Source organism: Aspergillus undulatus (genome assembly GCF_047715775.1).
Source record: "Aspergillus undulatus strain CBS 261.88 unplaced genomic scaffold BDV17scaffold_22, whole genome shotgun sequence".
Classification (NCBI taxonomy): domain Eukaryota; kingdom Fungi; phylum Ascomycota; class Eurotiomycetes; order Eurotiales; family Aspergillaceae; genus Aspergillus; species Aspergillus undulatus.
The window spans coordinates 367,526-385,652 of record NW_027396626.1 but is presented as its reverse complement, the minus strand read 5'-3'; the positions used below and the strand labels follow the sequence as shown (position 1 = coordinate 385,652).

General features: G+C 52.8%; 7 protein-coding genes across 7 annotated transcripts; 2 read left to right on the top strand and 5 right to left on the bottom strand.

Moving 5' to 3' along the window:
* Nucleotides 1-232: 232 nt before the first annotated feature.
* Nucleotides 233-2,700, top strand: triA (putative mRNA capping nucleoside-triphosphatase; the record flags this gene model as incomplete). The annotated part of the gene is made up of 3 exons (XM_073760056.1): nt 233-1,921; nt 1,995-2,441; nt 2,530-2,700. 3 exons carry the CDS (start codon nt 233-235, stop codon nt 2,698-2,700), a joined length of 2,307 nt encoding a protein of 768 aa, XP_073615964.1.
* Nucleotides 2,701-3,278: 578 nt separating this feature from the next.
* Nucleotides 3,279-6,716, bottom strand: spt5 (transcription elongation factor spt5; the record flags this gene model as incomplete). The annotated part of the gene is made up of 5 exons (XM_073763672.1): nt 3,279-4,003; nt 4,056-4,801; nt 4,851-6,322; nt 6,390-6,540; nt 6,571-6,716. The coding sequence occupies 5 exons, from the start codon at nt 6,714-6,716 to the stop codon at nt 3,432-3,434; spliced, it is 3,087 nt and encodes a 1,028-aa protein (XP_073615963.1). The 3' UTR covers nt 3,279-3,431.
* A 752-nt stretch (nt 6,717-7,468) lies between these two features.
* Nucleotides 7,469-9,842, bottom strand: BDV17DRAFT_84237 (putative acyl-CoA dehydrogenase). The gene is made up of 5 exons (XM_073765224.1): nt 9,401-9,842; nt 9,321-9,332; nt 8,975-9,252; nt 8,163-8,904; nt 7,469-8,105 (listed from the first exon to the last, which is right to left on the bottom strand). The coding sequence occupies exons 1-5, from the start codon at nt 9,513-9,515 to the stop codon at nt 7,612-7,614; spliced, it is 1,641 nt and encodes a 546-aa protein (XP_073615962.1). The 5' UTR covers nt 9,516-9,842; the 3' UTR covers nt 7,469-7,611.
* Nucleotides 9,843-10,422: 580 nt separating this feature from the next.
* BDV17DRAFT_84239 (proteasome regulatory particle base subunit RPN2) lies at nt 10,423-14,356 on the bottom strand. The gene is made up of 5 exons (XM_073765225.1): nt 13,978-14,356; nt 13,713-13,882; nt 13,128-13,651; nt 10,850-13,078; nt 10,423-10,788 (listed from the first exon to the last, which is right to left on the bottom strand). Exons 1-5 carry the CDS (start codon nt 14,115-14,117, stop codon nt 10,465-10,467), a joined length of 3,387 nt encoding a protein of 1,128 aa, XP_073615961.1. The 5' UTR covers nt 14,118-14,356; the 3' UTR covers nt 10,423-10,464.
* A 290-nt stretch (nt 14,357-14,646) lies between these two features.
* Nucleotides 14,647-16,047, top strand: BDV17DRAFT_281640 (uncharacterized protein; the record flags this gene model as incomplete). Its single annotated transcript, XM_073760055.1, has 1 exon — nt 14,647-16,047. The coding sequence occupies one exon, from the start codon at nt 14,647-14,649 to the stop codon at nt 16,045-16,047; it is 1,401 nt and encodes a 466-aa protein (XP_073615960.1).
* A 103-nt stretch (nt 16,048-16,150) lies between these two features.
* Nucleotides 16,151-17,498, bottom strand: BDV17DRAFT_291120 (amino acid/polyamine transporter I; the record flags this gene model as incomplete). Its single annotated transcript, XM_073762061.1, has 2 exons — nt 16,151-16,506; nt 16,658-17,498. 2 exons carry the CDS (start codon nt 17,496-17,498, stop codon nt 16,151-16,153), a joined length of 1,197 nt encoding a protein of 398 aa, XP_073615959.1.
* Nucleotides 17,499-17,534: 36 nt separating this feature from the next.
* On the bottom strand, nt 17,535-17,990 carry BDV17DRAFT_291119 (uncharacterized protein; the record flags this gene model as incomplete). The annotated part of the gene is made up of 3 exons (XM_073762060.1): nt 17,535-17,742; nt 17,795-17,855; nt 17,906-17,990. The coding sequence occupies 3 exons, from the start codon at nt 17,988-17,990 to the stop codon at nt 17,535-17,537; spliced, it is 354 nt and encodes a 117-aa protein (XP_073615958.1).
* Nucleotides 17,991-18,127: the final 137 nt, after the last annotated feature.

Below are 18,127 nucleotides of genomic sequence, written 5' to 3'. Positions count from 1 at the left end.
TCGTTTTCCTCTTATCGCCTTCAGCTTCATCTCATCTCTCGTCCCTCTGTCATCCCCTGTCTTCTCCCTAATTACCTTTCTCTCACCTCTCTCGTCTCCCTCATTGATAGGCACCAATACTTTATCAACCACTTCGGGGCGCTGTGGAAGGGGATGCGAAGTCGTTTCTTGTCATCTCATGCCTGCTCAGTTCTTTTCCGTCATCATCAGCCAGAAAAATTGCCCAGTCGCCATGGATTTGAGCTCGATTATGAACAGCGATGCCGCCGGCACTTCGCGTCGTCCTCCATCGCCCCCTTCCCATCGGTCGCCGTCGCAAGTCACTCGCAAACCATCTGAACCAATCTATCCGACACACGATCAGCCTCCATCGTCGTCATCCTATCCATCCGGCTATCCCAACGGGTTGTCGCAACAACCTCCGCCGCTCCAGCGCGCCCAAACCTCTCCAGACAGAAACTCCTCCTATGGATCTCTACAATCTCCTTACGAGTATAACGCTCCATCGTCTCTGAATGCAGGTGCGCCTACTCAGCGCGGTCACAGTCCGCCTGCCGCGCCTTACGGCCCCTCCGCATCGCGTGACTCTCACGGCGCGCCTGTCTCCTATCCTCACCCGCAACATCATCCATCCCACCAGCAGTCGCCAATTGTCCCTCAACGCTCCCACTCCATTCAGTCTGTTTTGACGCCGTATTCCTCCGCTCCGCATCCATTCGCTCATAGAGATAGCCCTCCCGCCGCCCCCCAACATCCGTATCCATCGCAGCAATTCTCCCCCGCCACACAAGGGTCGCTTCCTGGTACACCGCGAGGCTCCGCTGCCGCCGTCTATCATCACTCAACGCCGTCCTCTGCGCGCCCTCAATCTTCGGGTCATGATTCCCTCTCGAATCGCGCATCTAGTCCATGGGTCGGACAAGATGCACAAATGCACATGTCGCCAACCACAATCCCGCGAATCGCACGGCAAGATTCAAGGGCTCTCGATAATACTCCCCGGCGTACTTCGTCCATAACTGAAAGGAGGGAGTCGGATGAGAGTGTCAGCCCGAAAACGGCCTTTCCTCCAGATGTCCGACGCGGTAGCGTGGCAGAGCATGGCCAGCAGCCTACCGTGGTGAAATTGCATGATAGGGAGAACGGAGCGGCCGCACAAAGCAATCGACCTCCTGCTCAGGATCCTCATACCCAACCCGCACCGACTGCGCCAACCGTATCGCAGGGAACAATCGCGAGTGAATCACCCAAGGGTCACCCGGGACCACCGCGGCCTCCGCCGAAAGCAAATTTTGGGCCGGAGATGGGATCTGCGCACTCGAGCCCCCAGCAACCCAAGCGCAAGCGGAGGCGTTACAATGAACCTCCTATCTATGCGCAACGAACAATTCGCACAAAGGGGAAGTGTCCAATGATCCCAAACCGGTTGGCGCCGATTCCCAAGAACCTAAGAAATACGCCACAGAACCCATGGGTGCAGCGTCAGCAAGCCGCTACAAATGCAGCTCCTCCTTCTATGAAGATCAAGCGGGAAGACTCAATCGTGAATGGCCCACCGATTTCCTCGCAGCAATTGCAGCTTTCGCGGTCGTCGCAGCCTCCACAGTCCTCTGAACCAACCAAACACAAGAGCCTTGGACCCTGGGAGCCATCCATTGTAGGATACATCCCGTACGAAGAAACCACAAAGATTGTTTGCGACTTTCTATTCCAACACGTCGTTCTACGAAACGATGCCATGGCGGGCCCTGCCGGTGCATCAGCTGTGGGCCAAGGTGCAATTATAGAGGTTGAAGCGAAGCTGGGGCAGCTCATGGACCTGGATCGCAGGGAGCGACTTCACCTGCCAGTGCAAAGTGAAACTGTCATCGATCGAGACAACCCACGTTTCCGAACAAGTTTTGAGAGTAACATGACACAGGTACGTGATATCCTTGGACTCTCTACGAATGGCCAGTTCTTCTTCCCTGCCGACTAAACTAACATTTCTACAGGCACAGCACCGAGCCATGAACAACTTCCTCAACGAAACCGTCAAAAACTCCATGCCCCAAGCCGACCCCAACCGAATTCCCCTCTCATACGCACACAAGAAAGAGCGCGACTCCTTCTACGAAGTCTCCCCCTCCGAACTCCCCCCCATCATCCGCCAAAACCTCAACCCGCGCCACAAGCCCAAAGTCCGCGTCACACACGACCAACGAACAGGCGAACTGCTCGCCAAGATCGTCAAATGCCGCGTTGCCGACCTCGACATCTACAGCCCACGCACTTGCGTCGATTGGCGTATCAGCGTTAACCTCGAAATGAGCTACGACGGCGACGTCTCGCATCTCCCGCCAGCTGATACGGGCCGCGGCGCTAGCGATCGGATTAAGGACCGCATGAGCTATAGGCATTTAGCGTACCAGGTTGATTTGACGCAGGTTGCGAGGTCTGAGGTTCGTCTTTTTTTTTTTTTGTCTTCTTCCCGCTCATACTCTCTGCTTTGCTTAAATTGTAATGCTAACATCCATGTCCCTCTTCTAGCCCTCCGCAAAAGGCGAATTCGAACACGAGCTCGAGGTCGAAGTCTCAGCCGCTGAAATCCGTCGTCAAGGCCAGCTCGCCATGTCTAATGATCTGGATAACCAATATGAGGACCTCGTCAAGGGGCTTGTAGACAATATTCGCATCTTGGCTCGGGCTGTACCGGCTTGAACTTGAGATGAAGCAACTTAGCACTGGCTTCTTTCTGCTATTGCTATTTCCTTTGTCCCTATTTCTGTTTCGTTCCATTTAGCAAAGCAAAGCAACGCAACTTCAAAGCAACTTTTCAACGAACGATATAAAGAATTTCGTTTGGTTTGGTTCGGTTTTCTTTGATATTCTTGATCTTGATCTTCAAGCGAGATGTTGGTGGGCAGATGGAATGAAACGGCGTGTGGCGTGATCCAAGAAGAAAAGAGAAATCGAGTATGGTCGATCGGTTGTAAATATGACTGAAAGTGCAATGGAGGAATTGCTTCTGAAAATTCAGGTTCAGACGAAAGTCTCCTTTTTTTCCACTCTTGTCTTAATATCTCTATACCAATTTTTATACACATATTTCCAGCAAATAACTGAGAATCGTGAATCAAGATCATGGCGCGGCGGAGGCATTCCTTTTCTGGTACAGTTTGACATGCGTCGAACGTAGTCAATAGACAAGAGAAAGCAATTTATAAGGCGCTCTTTCTGGTAAAAGATGCGCCGCTCCGCTGTCTCTAATCAAGACGATGTGTCTAAAAAAATGATTCAATTGATAATACACAGTAATATACTGAACTGTAGCTAATGACACGTTAAGAGTCACCAAAATGCATAGGTAAGAAAAAAGATATAATAGATAACTAATGCGCCGTTTTTACACCCCTCCAGAAATAAAAAGAGAGAGAATTGGATAACGAGGACTAAGGACTAGGCGTCCCCTCCTCATAGCGCGGACCACCATCATCGTCACCACCATAAGGCCCAGCACCAGGCGTAGCAGCAGCGGCACTCATCGCCGGCGTAGGCGCATCATACGGCCGGCTATGATCGCCGAAATCGGCTGGTGTCGGCGCGTTGTATGCCCCGGGGGTAGGTGCGCTATCGGCCCAGGCTCCCGGCGTAGGCGCTGAAAGGCCACCGGGTGTAGGTGCGCCGCCGTATGCGCCGGGCGTGGGTGCCGAGTATGTTGCTCCCGGTGTTGGGGCGTCGTAGGCCTTGTTGCTGGATGATGAGGCGCTGGCTGACCAGGCGGGGGTGCGGCTGCCGGAAGCGGCGCCCCAGGCGGGAGTGCGGGATCCGGCGGCGAAGGCATCGAAGTCGCTGTTGCCGGAGGTGGAGCCGCCGTAGGGTGTGCGGGCTCCGGCGTTCCAGGCGGGGGTTCGTGAGCCGCCGTAGGCTGTGCGGCTGCCGTCGTAGGGGTTTGATGTTCTTGAGCCGTCGGCCTTCCAGGCTGGTGTGCGGGAGCCGAGACCGGCGCCACCCCAGGCGGGTGCTGTAATATCATGTTAGAAAGAATATAAAACAGGAGTGTTTGGAGAACTTACTTCTAGACGAAGCCAAGCCGCCCCAGGCTGGTGTCCTTGAGGAATCAGCGGCGGCCATTGGGGTACGACCACCCTGCCAGCCAGATGGTGGAGCGGCTGAACCACCTTGGGGAACCCGTGGCCCACCTCTACCACGTGAGATATCGATCGTTTGACCGGTAACGGGATCTTTGACGACAAGGAGCTCTTTAGGGATAGTCACAAGCTTGTTCTTGGAGTGAAGCTCCACCCGGGCCTGTACATCAGTCGTGTCCTTGACAATACCAACAAGACCCTTGAACGGTCCCTTCCTCACCAAGACTGTCTTGCCGAGGAGTCGGTCCCGGCCAAAGTTCCTTGAGGGAGGAGGTCCCATCATACCACCCGGAGCACCGTTCCTCATCATGGCCGGGTTCATCTTTGAGAGATCGGGGCCTGTAGACCTGCCTCCTTTGGCGGATACAGTCACAACGCTGGTGGTGCGCACAACGACGATACCAGAGTTTTCAGCTGAGGTCTTGTTGTGGATGAACAGGAATGAGCGATGAATGTGAAGAATCACACCGCTCCGTTGTTCGCCGTACACCTCTCTCACGGTATCTCCGTGTCGGATCTCAGCTCCATTCCGGTCTGTAGCGACGGCGTCTCGGCGCGGCGTAATCTTGTCGGTGACTTGGGTAGGGAGAATAGTGCGGATAGAGCCGTTCTGATCCAGAACTCGTAGAGACTCCCGATCAACCTTGACGATACAGGCGACAGTAGCGGCACTTCAAGAATGTTAGTAGAAATGAGACGAAAACGGGGGCAGGAACTTACTCTAACTGCACGAGATCATGAACATCGAACATGCCGAGCTTACCGTCCACGCCCGTCTCCGCGGACAAGCGGAGGTCTTTGCTAAACACAGTGATCTCCTGCATGCTCATATCGCTGAGAAGGGTGACTGTATCATCTTTGACCTGCACAACCATTCCCAGCTCATCCTGGTATCTGCTACCACCAATAACCTTGACATGATCACCCTCTCGGAAACGCTTGCGAAGAGTCTTGACAGGTGCCTCAATTGTCTGTCCAGAAAGCTCACCTTCCGTGACCAAGATCGTCACAATATCGCCGCGAGTAGAACTCGTGCGACCAACAAGACCCTGCTGCTCGCCCTTGAAGACCTCCACTGGGTCCCCGGCGAGATATGATTCCTCTGCTGTAGAGTTTTTGAGCGTCTCCGCAAGGGAAGCCAAATCAAGGTTCGACGTGCCGTTCTCAGAATCTCGAGCAAACATCGTAACTTCCTCAAGCCGGGGGTTGACGTTCTTCGTAATCAGATGCTGCACTTTCATGTCCTTGATCAGGAAGCCATCGATGTAGGTTTCACCAAGGTAGTTCCACGATTTTGCACCTAAACCAGCTGTGGCAGATAGGTACTTGCTGTGCTTCTTCTTGGCCTCAGCCTCGCTGAACAATCGCTGTGGAGGACGAGCAATCGCAGCGTTCGCGCCAGCCCTCTTTCTCTTGGGATCGACAATAGGAGCACCAGAGTCTTCGTTGAGACCGTAGTCTAAACGGGGAACCAAGCGAACAGTTACAGACAACCCATTTGTCTCCACTTCCTCGATCTGCGCGAGATCTCCTTGGTATTTGGTGCGCTTCATCCGAACCCAACCGCCAGGGTTGAGCTCTTCTGACTTCTGCACTCTGAGCAGATCCGGCATCTCCCTCACGGGAACCAGGATCATCTTCGTCCTGGGATAAACATTAGTCATGTCTTGCAAAGCGTCCATGACATCGGCCTGTCTCCGTGCTTCGACGTAAATGTAACCACTCATCGCACCGCCACGCTCAAAAGCCGAGATGATCTTGATAGGGTTTCGGGAACCCGGTGGTCGTTCTTCGATACGTCTCTGGATCGAGAAGACGACTTCACGCTCTTTGCCGGCCTTGCACCGTACACCCCAGATGCTGGGATCATCGACACTGGGGAGCAAAAGCCGCTTGGGAACAACAACGGCGTCTGTGGTGGCGGCGCGATTCCGTCCGTAACGCTCCTTGAGCAACTGCGCCTGCTTCTCTGCGTCCATGCTAGCTTCCAGTTCACGCTGCTGGTCGAGCTGACGGTGCCGTCGGTCATCCATCTCAGCTCCGACGGGTAGCGCCTCCGCATCATCTGGATGGTGGTCTCCATATTCCATCTCATCCTCTGGATCCTCGTCCTCATCCTCATCCTCGTCTACACCGGCCTCAAAGTCAATGAAGTTATTAACACCGCCACCCCTCCTCCGCTTCTTCGGGCGCTGTAGAACAAAAACGCCTCATCAGTAACTGGGCAAGAGATCCAATAGAAATGTCAGAAACACCCACCGGAATGTCCTCATCCTCATCATCCTCATCCTCCTCTTCATCATCCTCATCTCCTTCCTCTTCGCCGCCCTCCTCGTCGTCATCGCCACCACCCGCATTATCCCCGTCTTCGTCATCGCCGCCATTTTGGTCCTCATACCGGTTATGGTTCCTGGTCTAATTGTCCTTTCTATCAGCTCACGCATCCTCGGGGTTATACCAACGTCGTAAACGAACCTGGCCCGTGTTCACGTCTTCTTCATTGTCCGATTCCTGTGCGGGCGCGGGATTGAAGTCGTCGTCTTCCTCATCGGATCCGAAATCCTGATCCATTACATTCCGAGACATTTTCGCGTTGAGTGATTGTGAGACGTACGGTGTCGGTCGTTTGGCGTGGGCAAAAGGCGAGATCGGTAGGTTTGGAGGGGCGCCAAAAGCGTTGCCGCTATTTCGACAATGTACTGAGTAAACCACGTGTTAAGCGATCAATAGGCAACCGCTCGACTGTGGTGTACCTAAGTGTTCCGGTGGCCGCAGGTTGTTCGAATGTTCAAAGCACTTGTTCGCCGAGTCCGCGATGGCAGCGGAACCACTTGTCGGAAACCGAAAGAAAATGTCGAATCGAGGTGAAAGTGAGCAGAACAGTAGATGCTCTCGCACCGATGAAGCAGGTATGCAGCACCTCGCAGCCCTGCTGAAAGTGAAGGAAATATGTAGAAGTGGGAGCTTTCAGAAGGCGAGTTTCATTGAGAGGATGGCTGCGCGCTTGGTCTTTATGCGCCGCCGGGTTTTCTTTTGACCGTCCTCTCCTCAGCTCGGCCGCGTACATTGTCTTGGCACGCTCACTCAACTGCCAAGTTCTCAACCATTGTTACTAGAAAGCCACCTCACGAAGGATGCTTTTCTTGCTTCTTCACATACTTGGGAAACTTAAAGTCTCTAAGAGAGGAATATCTCCGCAAGACATGTTCCACCTAATTTCCATTGGCACAAACATCGTGCGACTGCTTTTATATATAGTTCGCCCGCGGCGCTAAAACCTGGTAGAGCGTCGCAAACAAAGGAGGCTTTGACCGGCCAAACGATTCATAAAACAGTGTGACAATTCAGGTTTCTTCCCCAACAAGTTTTAAGACCAACATGATATATTCTCACTAGTGTACATCGGAGAACCAAAAACTCTTATCTACCATGAAAAATCGAACCAAATGTCCAAGAAGCAAAAAGATATTCCCTTACAACCCTACAACTTCATCCCAAACATCTGATGCACCCTCAGACTCTGCCTCATGCTCAAATCAAGCATAATCTCCTCACTCCCACCAGGGATCGCATAAGCCCTCACATCCCTATACAACCTCTCCACCTTTCCACCCTGGCCACCACGACTATAACTCAATCCACCGAAGATCTGACTCGCCTCACGAGCACAGTACTCGAAGGTCTGGGTAGACTGGGCTTTCAGGCCGGCAATCGCACCACCGAGCTTGAGCATTGCCTCGGTTTCCTCCATCGACTGGCATTGGAAGATGATGTTCTCGAGCCAGTTGTAGCTGGCTTCGATCTGGCGCGCCATCTGGGCGAGTTTCATGCGGATTACGGGGTGGTCGATGAGTCTTTGGCCGAATGTCTTGCGCTTGTGGGCGTATTTCATGGCTTCTTCGTAGCAGACGCGGGAGAAGCGTACGCATTGGATTATGATGCCGATTCGCTCGTGGTTGAAGTTGGTCATGATTACTGGGTGGTCGCGTTAGTATTAAGTGAGAGCTGAGAGGGATAATGGTAGAATCTCACCTTTGAATCCCTGGTTCTCCTTGCCAATGAGATTCTCCACGGGAACCTTGACGTCTTCAAATGTGACGTAGGTGGTACCACTGCTCCAGACGCCCTGGCAGTCCATGCGCCTCGTGCTAACACCACCTGCTTCGCGCTCGATAAGCAGAACAGAAAGCCCATTCATCCCGGGCCCGCCGGTACGAACAGCCGTAGTGAAGTAGTCAGACCAGACACCGTTCGTGATCCACTTCTTCTCCCCATTGACAATATAATGCTTGCCGTCCTCGGAAAGCTTAGCCTCACAGCCAAGGTTCGCAACATCACTACCGGCATCCGGCTCAGTGATAGCAAGACAGATGCGCTTATCTCCTGCTAGGATACCAGGCAGGATTCTATCGACCAGCGACTTCTTACCGTACTTTACGAGGGGAGGGCAGCCGATGCCGAATCCACCGAGCAAGTTCCACACCAGACCACCACTTCCAGCGCGGGATAGTTCATCTGTGAGGAGCATCTCGTGGAAGAGATCCCAGTTCTCCGGGGCAACGGACTGGACCCTGTGCTTAGTGTATTGAACGGGATATTTAACGCCGAGCAAGCCGGCAAGATAACCGCGTTCGCCCATCTGCTTGTAAATCTTGCCGGGCACTTCCTTGCCCTCATCCCACTCTGTCACATATGGTTCGATCTCGGATTCAACCCATGCGCGCGCTTCCGCACGGAGGGCGGAATGGGTCTGGTTGAAGTAGGGGGAGTGGTACTATCGTAGGCGCAATCGCATTAACAACAAATTGCGACTCATCGCATATTAGGGCCTCAAGAAAACTCACCCCCTGGTACCACGACGGATCCGCAAACGGGATCAACTCGCCATAAGGATCCTGCACCTCCTCAGATTTCGCAGGCTTGACATCAACCGCCTGTGCGAGCTGCGGCTTGGAGGCTGAATCGACAGGGGCCGGGGCCGCAGGCGCCGCTGGGGCTGCCGCCGCCTTCTTAGAATCCAAAGATCCAACCTGCAATTGTGACTTGTATTTCTTCAAAATTCCCTCGTTGTGATATTTCCAAAACTGTTTTGAGGCGTCTTTTCCGGCGACTCTTGTGAGGACTGTCAGGAATGGTTGTCAGTATGCCGTTCGCAACGCTGTGATACTCGAAGTGAGGGAGAGAGCATACTCTTCTTTCCACCTATGCGCGCAAAAATAGTCAGTATCACATGTCAAATTAATTCGCAAGGCCACGCTGGAGAAACGCACCTGGATGTTCGTCTTGGAACTTGGTCAAGTCGTAGACGTCTTCGTCGACAATGATCCAGAGATTGTCGGGCTTATTGTGCGACGCGACGTCGTCTTTGCTGAATGTCGTGGACATTGTGACGGTCGTTGCTCAGAGCAAACAGGCTGTGTGAGTTGGTGACGAGTCAGGTGTCGCTTCTGTCTGGAAAGTCGAGCACAAAGTCTGGGGAAGAATAATCTGGGGTATGAAAGAAGAGAAATGGGGAGAGAAGGTTTATTATAAGCGTGGCTCAGAACCCCTCTGACCTTGGATACCAGAAGTGAAGGTGGGTATAATCTCGGACAAGAGCCCAAAAAGAGTCGGCAGATCGCAGTGAATGTACAAGTTACAACAAAGGTGAAGATTCCTCGGTGATTTACCTATGATACGTGCGGTAGTTAGGCTTACTGAGTACAGACAGTTCCTTCACATGCCAGTCAGCAACAAACGGTGCCCTATGATGCCGCAGTGACCACGCTGCTTATCTCATTTGTACTTGAAGCCCGATTTTTTGGTTTGTTCTCAGCAGCCGGCACTTTTTTTGAGGTCCTCACGTGTCGATTCGCCTCGGCCAGCTGATGCTATCGGTCATTCTGCTGCTTGTGATTGGTTTATTTCTTGTTCTCATGCGTCATCCTGGCATCCCTGGCGCAATACAGTTTGGGAAAGTACCGAGGCTCAGCTGCGCCACGTGACCTTATGATATCAAGAGTCCGAGTCGACCTGCATTCTTCTTTGCTCTGACATGTGAATTCCATGCTAGCTCCGTCATTCTTCACGGAAAACGGAGAATCTATATCGCATGCCTGCCAATCGGGGCACACTATCTAGTACTCTGTATGAGTCCAATCGGACAGCAGCCGATGAGAGTTCGGCAGAAGTAACCCCGATCCGGTTACTGTCCGATTGGCTCTCTTCCCGTGTGAATCTTGAAGTTTGTATAAAGCAAAAGATGAAGTAAATCGATATATGCAGTATCTAATTACCGCTGTCACCCGGAACATAGATTGGATCTAGTAATACAGCTCCCACCCATATTGCACATTTAGGAATCTTGCTCTTCTTCACTCTCGTACCCAAACTCGCCGGGTACAGGAGCTTCCTCTCCATCGTCATCTTCGTCCACAGCTGTCAACACTCCAGCCGCGGCGCTAGCTCCTGTCGTTGAGAAGGGATCGGCGCCACGTTGAGGCGTCTGGAAGTTGCTGGGATCGTTATCTCTGAAATCTCGCAGGCGGTCCTGCAAAGCTTGCGCAGGATCTGCTGCAGGTTGAGGTGGCTTCGCCTCCTTGCTACTAGCCTTGAGCTCAATAACGTCTCGAGGTTCTTCGGGCGTCTTGTCCAGAACGACGACAACACCACCGGTGGGCTTCAATAACAGATATATTAGTTTCTGTGTTCAAATTCAGAAGCGGAGCATTGACACTTACCCTCTTCACAGGCTCATACCGCGGGTCGGGGAATGTAAGGTACTTCAATTGAGCGGGAAGAACTCTTGACATGTTCTCGAGCTCGTAGCCAACCTTCTCGCGCTCAACCTTCTTCTTCTGGCCCTCCACAGCCTCCTTCTCGCCTTCCTTCAAATCTTCATCGCCCTTGGTCTCATCTGTGTCCATCTTGTCGGGTAATTGATCCGCCACCTTGGGAGTTGTGGGAGTCTGGTCGACATCCATACTCTCGCGCCTTGCCTGCTTCTCACGGCGCTGCGCGCGTCGCTTGGCCAGTGCAGTGGTGGAAAGGACAGCAGTCTTGACCTTCTCCGGCGCTTCCTCAGCCTTGACCTGTTGCTCAGGTGGGTAGTCGAAAAGACTGGGTTTGGTGTTGCTGTGGAACTTGAAGTGCGGCACCTCGAGCTGTTGGTCGACACCAATCACCGAGGTCGGGGCAAAACTGAGCGAGAGGAAATGGGTGAGAGGGAACCAGTACCAGTATTGAAGGAACACTGCAGCGCCAACGATTCCTGGCATGTTGAGGTTTCCAGTCTGTGTTTGTAGACTGATCGTGCAGTTGCGACCGCCAGCATCGATGATACCAAGGGCAATGGCACAACCGAACTTGGCCATAGCATCCTCGTGCCGGTCAGTGACCATCTTCATCATCGTCTTGCGTAATGAGCTGACGCGAGGGTTCATCGCCTCGTTCTGCTGTACCAACACCATAGCCAGAGCAATCAAAGCTCCCTGGCGAACGAAGTCGGTCGAGTCCTTCAGCATGGGCTCAAGGAGATCGATCGCCTCGTCAAGGCCAGTTCCAGCGCAAGAGATACCAAGGGCCATAGCCGCACCATAACGGACGTGGGGGTTATATGATTCAGAGAGCAGCTCAACCATTCGGGGCACACTCTGATGCTTTCTGAACAGAATGAAACCCAAGCTTAGAACGGCGACACGTCGAACATCGTCATTGACGTCACTGACAGCAACATGAAGCAGCTTTCGAACAGCCTTGTTGCTGCTGCTTCCACAGTAGGCAAGAGCAATGGCCATGATACCCCCGTAGCGAAGAGTTGGGTCGGGATCGCCCAAGAGACCGTTGATCAGCTCATCGGCAGCTTCCTGTCGGCCGTACATAATCAGGGCCATGCCCATGGCCAGCCCCCGGACAATCTTCTCGTGTTGCGTGTCATGAGCATACTGAATCATCTCTTCGAGCACCTTCATGTTACCGGTACCCAACATGACCAAACCCATGGCAAGGCCGACGGCCTCTCCGTTGAGGGCTGAATCAGTGAAGAGAACTTGTTTCAGATCATCGTAGATACCTTCATCTCCAGTAGCCATGCCCGCAACACCAAGACCCAAAGCACCACCATGCTGAACGACTTCCTCGGTAGCTTTCTTGAATTGTTCGCGAATGTAGTTGACGGCCATTCCACCGTGGTTGGCGTAGATCAGGCCAAGCGCAAACAGAGAACCACCACTGCTGTAGACAGATGCAGATGAACCAACTCCAACAATAGCGTCCTTAGGAAGGTATGGTTGCAAAAGCTTCTGTCCCGAGTTCAAGTTTCCGCGATGGATGACACCGAGAGCAGCTGTCGCAGTGAACTTGGACCAGTTGACGGCTTTACCTAGCCATTCCAGGTTATCGCGGAAGAACTTGTCATGTGCTGTTCCGGCGTGCATGAAACCGTTCGAAATGGTTACGGCCGTGTGGAATATTGAGTTTCGGGGCTCCAGGCTGTCGCGGAGCTTGTTGAGAATAGCGATGTCTACCCTGCTATTTCGGTGCAAGAACTCCATGTTCAGCTGGATGCTCTTAAGACCATCGAGAATATTGAGGATATTCTTGAATGCGGTACGCGCCTCGGTCGTAAGTTTCGAGTCATCGCTGGTACCAATCGATGAAGACTGGTTCTCCAACAATGCATCAGACTCCTTCGGTTCCTCCTCGTTTTGGCCCTCGGATTCATTCTTCTCCGGCACAAGCTCTGAAATTTCCTGGTGAACCTTCTGGAGGAACTCCTGTGTGCTGTTATCGTAGAGGTCGAAAGAAATCTGGTATGCAACCGCGAGTGATCGCGCATCTCCCTTTTCGACCAGCTGGCGAAGGATAACGGAAGCCATTGAGTGTTCGTTGAGGTAGACGACGCATTTGGCGATCGAAAAGTAGTCGGGCGCAGGAATTTCGTTGAGCAGATCAAGGATGAGTTTCAAGATCTGGAATGTGGTTAGTTTACAACTGGTAACAGGGAAAAGTGCTTAATACCTCATTGCGGAAGCCGCGCTCCTGAACGACACCCATGCAAATGTCCAGCACATATTCCATCAACTCCTCGCTTTGACGGGATTCGCCATTTTGCTTCTTCTCATCCTCGCTAGCACGGACGATCGTTTTCCGGAGGACGTCCAAGTCCTTAGCTTCGATAGCGATTCCAATGACCTGGCGGTAGCGTTTCTGGACGAAGCACTGCTCGAACAAACGCTCGATGACAGCCTTCAACTGACCTTGAACACCGCGCTTAAGGACGAGGGGTGTTTCAACATCCTTGAGGTTAGTCTCCTCAGTTCCCGGGTAGGCGCCGTCCGCTCCCGTAACCTCCGGCCTCGAAAGCAGCGACTTTGAGGGCAGAGCTGATTGTGAAAACGGAGTAATAGGGGAAGTGAGACTGGCAGAAGTGCTGCTGGCACCCTCGACGGAAGCGGGAAACGCGGTGTTCAGGTTGGCGGGTTGATCGCCTGCTGCAGGTCGCTCGGAGGATGATAGCGAAATAAACGTATCGACGCATTTGGCTAGAAAACAGTGGCGTTAGTAACTGTGCAGCTCACGAAATGAAAAGTACATGTTACATACCGATGATTGTCTCCTCGAATTCGCCACCGTTGTCCAGGTTGAACAACTTGCCAGCGCCCAAAGCAAACACCATACTCTCGTTGTATTCTTGGAGGTGATAGTAGACCTTTGCGGCGACTAGGGCGGCAAGGCCGCGCTCGGGGAAGGTTTCATCTTCGTACAGCGCCTCTCTAAGGATTGAACGGTTAGTGGGCCATCGTAGTAGCTGATTGTAGAGGAAGCACCGTATCCGATGGAACGAGGTGACGTGAGATGGGAAACAAACATTTGCGGAACGGCGTCAACCACTTCGGTCCAGAGCAGGTCGATCTGAGAGTCTAGCGTCTTCAAAGCAAACACTCTTAGCTCTGCATCAGGCTCCGAGAGAAATCCAACAAGGCCAGCGGCCGAAGCAAGCCCGACCATTGTGACAAGGGCGGTTTGGAGCACCAGCAGCTGAAGAAGAGATGATGATAGTGCTAGATGCGATGAGGCGACAGCTTCGACGAACCTTCACGCGAACAAGTCCGAGGTCAGAGAGGAAGAAGATTAGGCCTCGGGAACGGTAAAAGGCAGAAGGATGATGGTAAAACAAGCAAGGATGGAAAAAGTGAGGAAGACAAGAAGGTTAAGATGTGAAGAGGCACAGGGAAACACACGTCAACGGATGGCAGGCTGATGGAAGCTGTCGGAAAGGTTCCCGTGGTTCCTGCAGGCCGCCCTAGTGAAGTCACGTGACTCACTGCGCGCGTGAGCAAACACCAGAACAGCTTGATAAACGGCAGTTTGCATTGCTGGCATGTACGCAGGTTTGGCATTACTTTGACATCTTTCAGGCTGTCTTTGTTAGAGTGCCTAGTGCCGTCCGACATTTCTTCAGACCTGGTTGACGGCGGCAAGTGGCAAGGCCTGAACAACTCGAAGGTGCATTTGTTTACAGTCTTTCATGGTCACCATGTCGACCATTATTCCGCCGCATATGGGCCGGAGCTTAGTGCCCTTGCCCCTCAGGACATCCGCTAGCCACCAAGACCCTCTGCTTCATGTCGAGCGGCAAGCGAAGCACATACAGCGCAACCTGCAACATCTTATTGATGCTCAAAGCGAAGGACTATTAGCTGGCCTTGGCTCTCAGCAGTCTGGCGAGAGCACGCTCAACGAGAGCCATGCGTTCTCTTCAGAGATGGCGAGCCCCAAGATGTCTTCGGGAGTGCCGGCCCGACAACCGGTGGGGAAGAAGATAAGCCTACGCTCGGCACGGGAGGGTATTTATACTTCCATGTACGATCTGATAAGGCTCCGAGAGCAAGAACAAGAGATACTTTCTCTTAAGCAGGAGGAGACAAACTCCGGGCTGAATAATATCGAAACATTCAATGCCAAGCGATCTGGGCTGGAGAAAGCCATCTCAGCCATCAACAACGACAGAGAGTCGCAGCGCTCAAAGCAGCTGCGAGAAGAAAGCTCTGAGCTCGAAGCACAGATACACGAGATGGAGAATACGCTAGCACAAATGAAAGCAAAGCACCGGCATGTCGTCGCGGAGCTATCTCAGATCGAGAACTCGGTGGAGGCGAAATTGTCTTCATACCAGGCCTCTTTGTCGCTCCTTGAGTCTGATGTTCGAAAGTTTCTCGCCAACCCTCCTGTCAAACCACCAGCAAGGTCCTCTGCACGAGATAGCTTTTACTCATTGAAATCAAGCCGACGGACTCTCGAGATGGCGCAGGAACATTGGAAAAAGGAACAGTCCGAGATGCAGCAAAGACAAGAGGAGGTTGGTGCCGAGATAAAGGCGCTCGAGGAGGGTGGTGTTGTGTGGAAACATGTGGTTGGAGACATATCGGGGTTTGAGAAGCGCCTGCGAGCCACAATGCGTCGGTCGATGCAGACACAATCGCAGCTGCTACAGGAAGGTGCGCCCAGCCAAATTGACACGGTTCACGGCATCATGGAAGATCTAGAACATACGACAAACCTCGTAGAGCAACATCTAGATCACGCGGGAGGCAAAGACTGGAAACTCCTCGTCTGCTGCATTTCGGCTGAGCTCCAGGCACTACGGGAGGCTCGGGAGATGCTTCTGAGCGCTTTCGGCATTGCAGAGGAAGACATCAATCCAGCTGCATCTAGCCTGAGGGCTCAAGAAGACTCCATTAAGACCCTGGACAATGCTCCACAACTTGATTCACTTGGGGTTGGTAATGGTCATGACCATGACCACGAGCTTGAGCACTCCGAGCCTCCAGCTGATTTGTTACAAGATCTAGACAGCCATTCCCCCGAAGCTGATAAAGCGCATCACGAGGATGAGGATGACGAGCCGGATCCAGCCTGGCTACTGCCGGAAACTTGATCACACTTAGGCTCATCAGGAGCAACACAGTGTATAGAATAGATTATCTACAGAGTACGATTAACTGACACGAGCATATATACACGCGAAACACGCCCATCAATCATACCGTTGATATCCCAGTCCCCTTTTCAACCTTCCCATCTCCATGCCCCTTATTTTCTCCCCTCTCGTCCCTACCATCTCTCAACCCGTTCCCAACCACATCCCGCTCACTCCCAGCACCACCCTCACAAACCCGCCCAACCACCGGCCCACAAAACCTCCTCCTCGCACTAAAAAACCACGTTGCAACCGCAAGCAACGCAATAACACCAATCGCAGCACTGGTATAGTTCATATTTTGATCGTCGACGGGGGCCGTAGAGGGGAAGTTGAATGTCACGAATGCGAAGAGCAGGAAGAGGAGGCCTATCGTGTTGAGGAGTAGGGAGAGGGAGAGGGGGAGGGAGAAGGGGCCTGTGAATTTCAGCGTGGATTTGGTTGTTTGAGGGCAGGTTGCATATGCGTAGCCTAAGAGGCGGGCGAGGGGGGGATGGCGTAGGATATGTCTAGAACCGCTATTGTCAATTTGGCTGGGTTGGATTGGGAGAAGGGGAGAGAGACATACAGAACCCCGCCGTAGCAATCGTAGCAATCGAAACAATCGTATTAAACCCCGTAACAGTCCCAAAATAAATCGAGTTAAACGCGACCTGGACGACAATCGTCGCAAAGATAGCATTAAGCCGGATATGCCGCTTGGTCGTAACTCTCGACAGAGCCCCGGAAAGGGGAAGTCCATGGTCTCTCGTAAACGCTAAAAGCGACCTCGACCCCTCAGCAAGCAGACTCACCGCACAAACAAGCCCAATAACTGTAATCATGCTCGCCATAACACAAGCCCCGACTTTACTACCCGTTGACTCGTAGAAGATCTGCAGCACAGGAACACCTGTGCTCGATGCCGCGGTATTGCTAATATCCTCGATACGGAAGCAGAGCACGAGCAGGAAGATGAAGCCCGTTACGGAACCCATTGCGACAGAGAGGATCATTGCCCGCGGTGCATCGCGCGAGGAATACTTCATTTCCTCGGTCATGTGGCTGGGTGCGTCGTAGCAGCACATGCCGAAGAGGCTTTGGAGGATGCCGATGATGGTGGCCATTGCTTGGCCGAAGCCTGTGAAGTTTTGGAAGTCCCGGAAGACAAAGGAGGCGGGTTGTTTGGTGTTGTTTGTGGCGAGGAGAGCCACAACGAGGATTATGAAGGAGGCGATGTTCCAGATTAGGATGGACCGGGATAATCGGTTGAGGAGGTGCGGCGCGAAGATGTTTACGAGTAGGGAGCAGACGGCCACGGCGTAGGTCACCAGGACGGTATACCAGCGGTCGATCATAAATGTACGGAAGGTGAGATTAGCCTGGTCGAGGATGAAGTTGGCAACGATGGAGTTGTTGACTGCGCCCATGGCCAGCACGCCCGTGAGCATGAACCAGCCGGTAATTTAGGACAGTGGACGGGATATCCTGGGAGGAGCCAGGAGAGCAACCCAGGAGTATTGGCCCCCGGCGACGGGCAATTGCGAGCACATCTCTGCCATGGAGAAGGCAACTGTGAGAGTGATGGCGCATACGCCGAGCCAGCCAAAGACCATGACTGGAGGACCTCCGGCTGTGACCCCGATGATGAAAACTCCACTTAGGGCTGTCCAGCTGAGAAAGAAATGTCAGTCGTGTACAGAAGTTTTGAAGATCAGAGGCCTACCAGGTCACAATGCTGAAGTTAAACCCAACCATGTCCAGGAAAATGAAGGATCGTTGAAGCTCTGTCTCGTCAGCATCCGTCTTCGCCGTATAGTCTGCAAAGTGAACATACCCTGCTTATAGCCCAGGTGCTCAAGGGCAAGGTCTTCGTTGACCATTGGAGGAGACACATCCTGGCTTTCCTTTTTGGCGTCCATCTCTGTGCAGAGACTCTCTGTGTCATTCCATGAGAAGGAGGAAGAGCGGACTGAATGGACTATGGGTAGATATCTGCCACAAGCAAAGCTTATCATCGTGTCTCCAACTCCATCCATCGACGCACATGAGACACCCA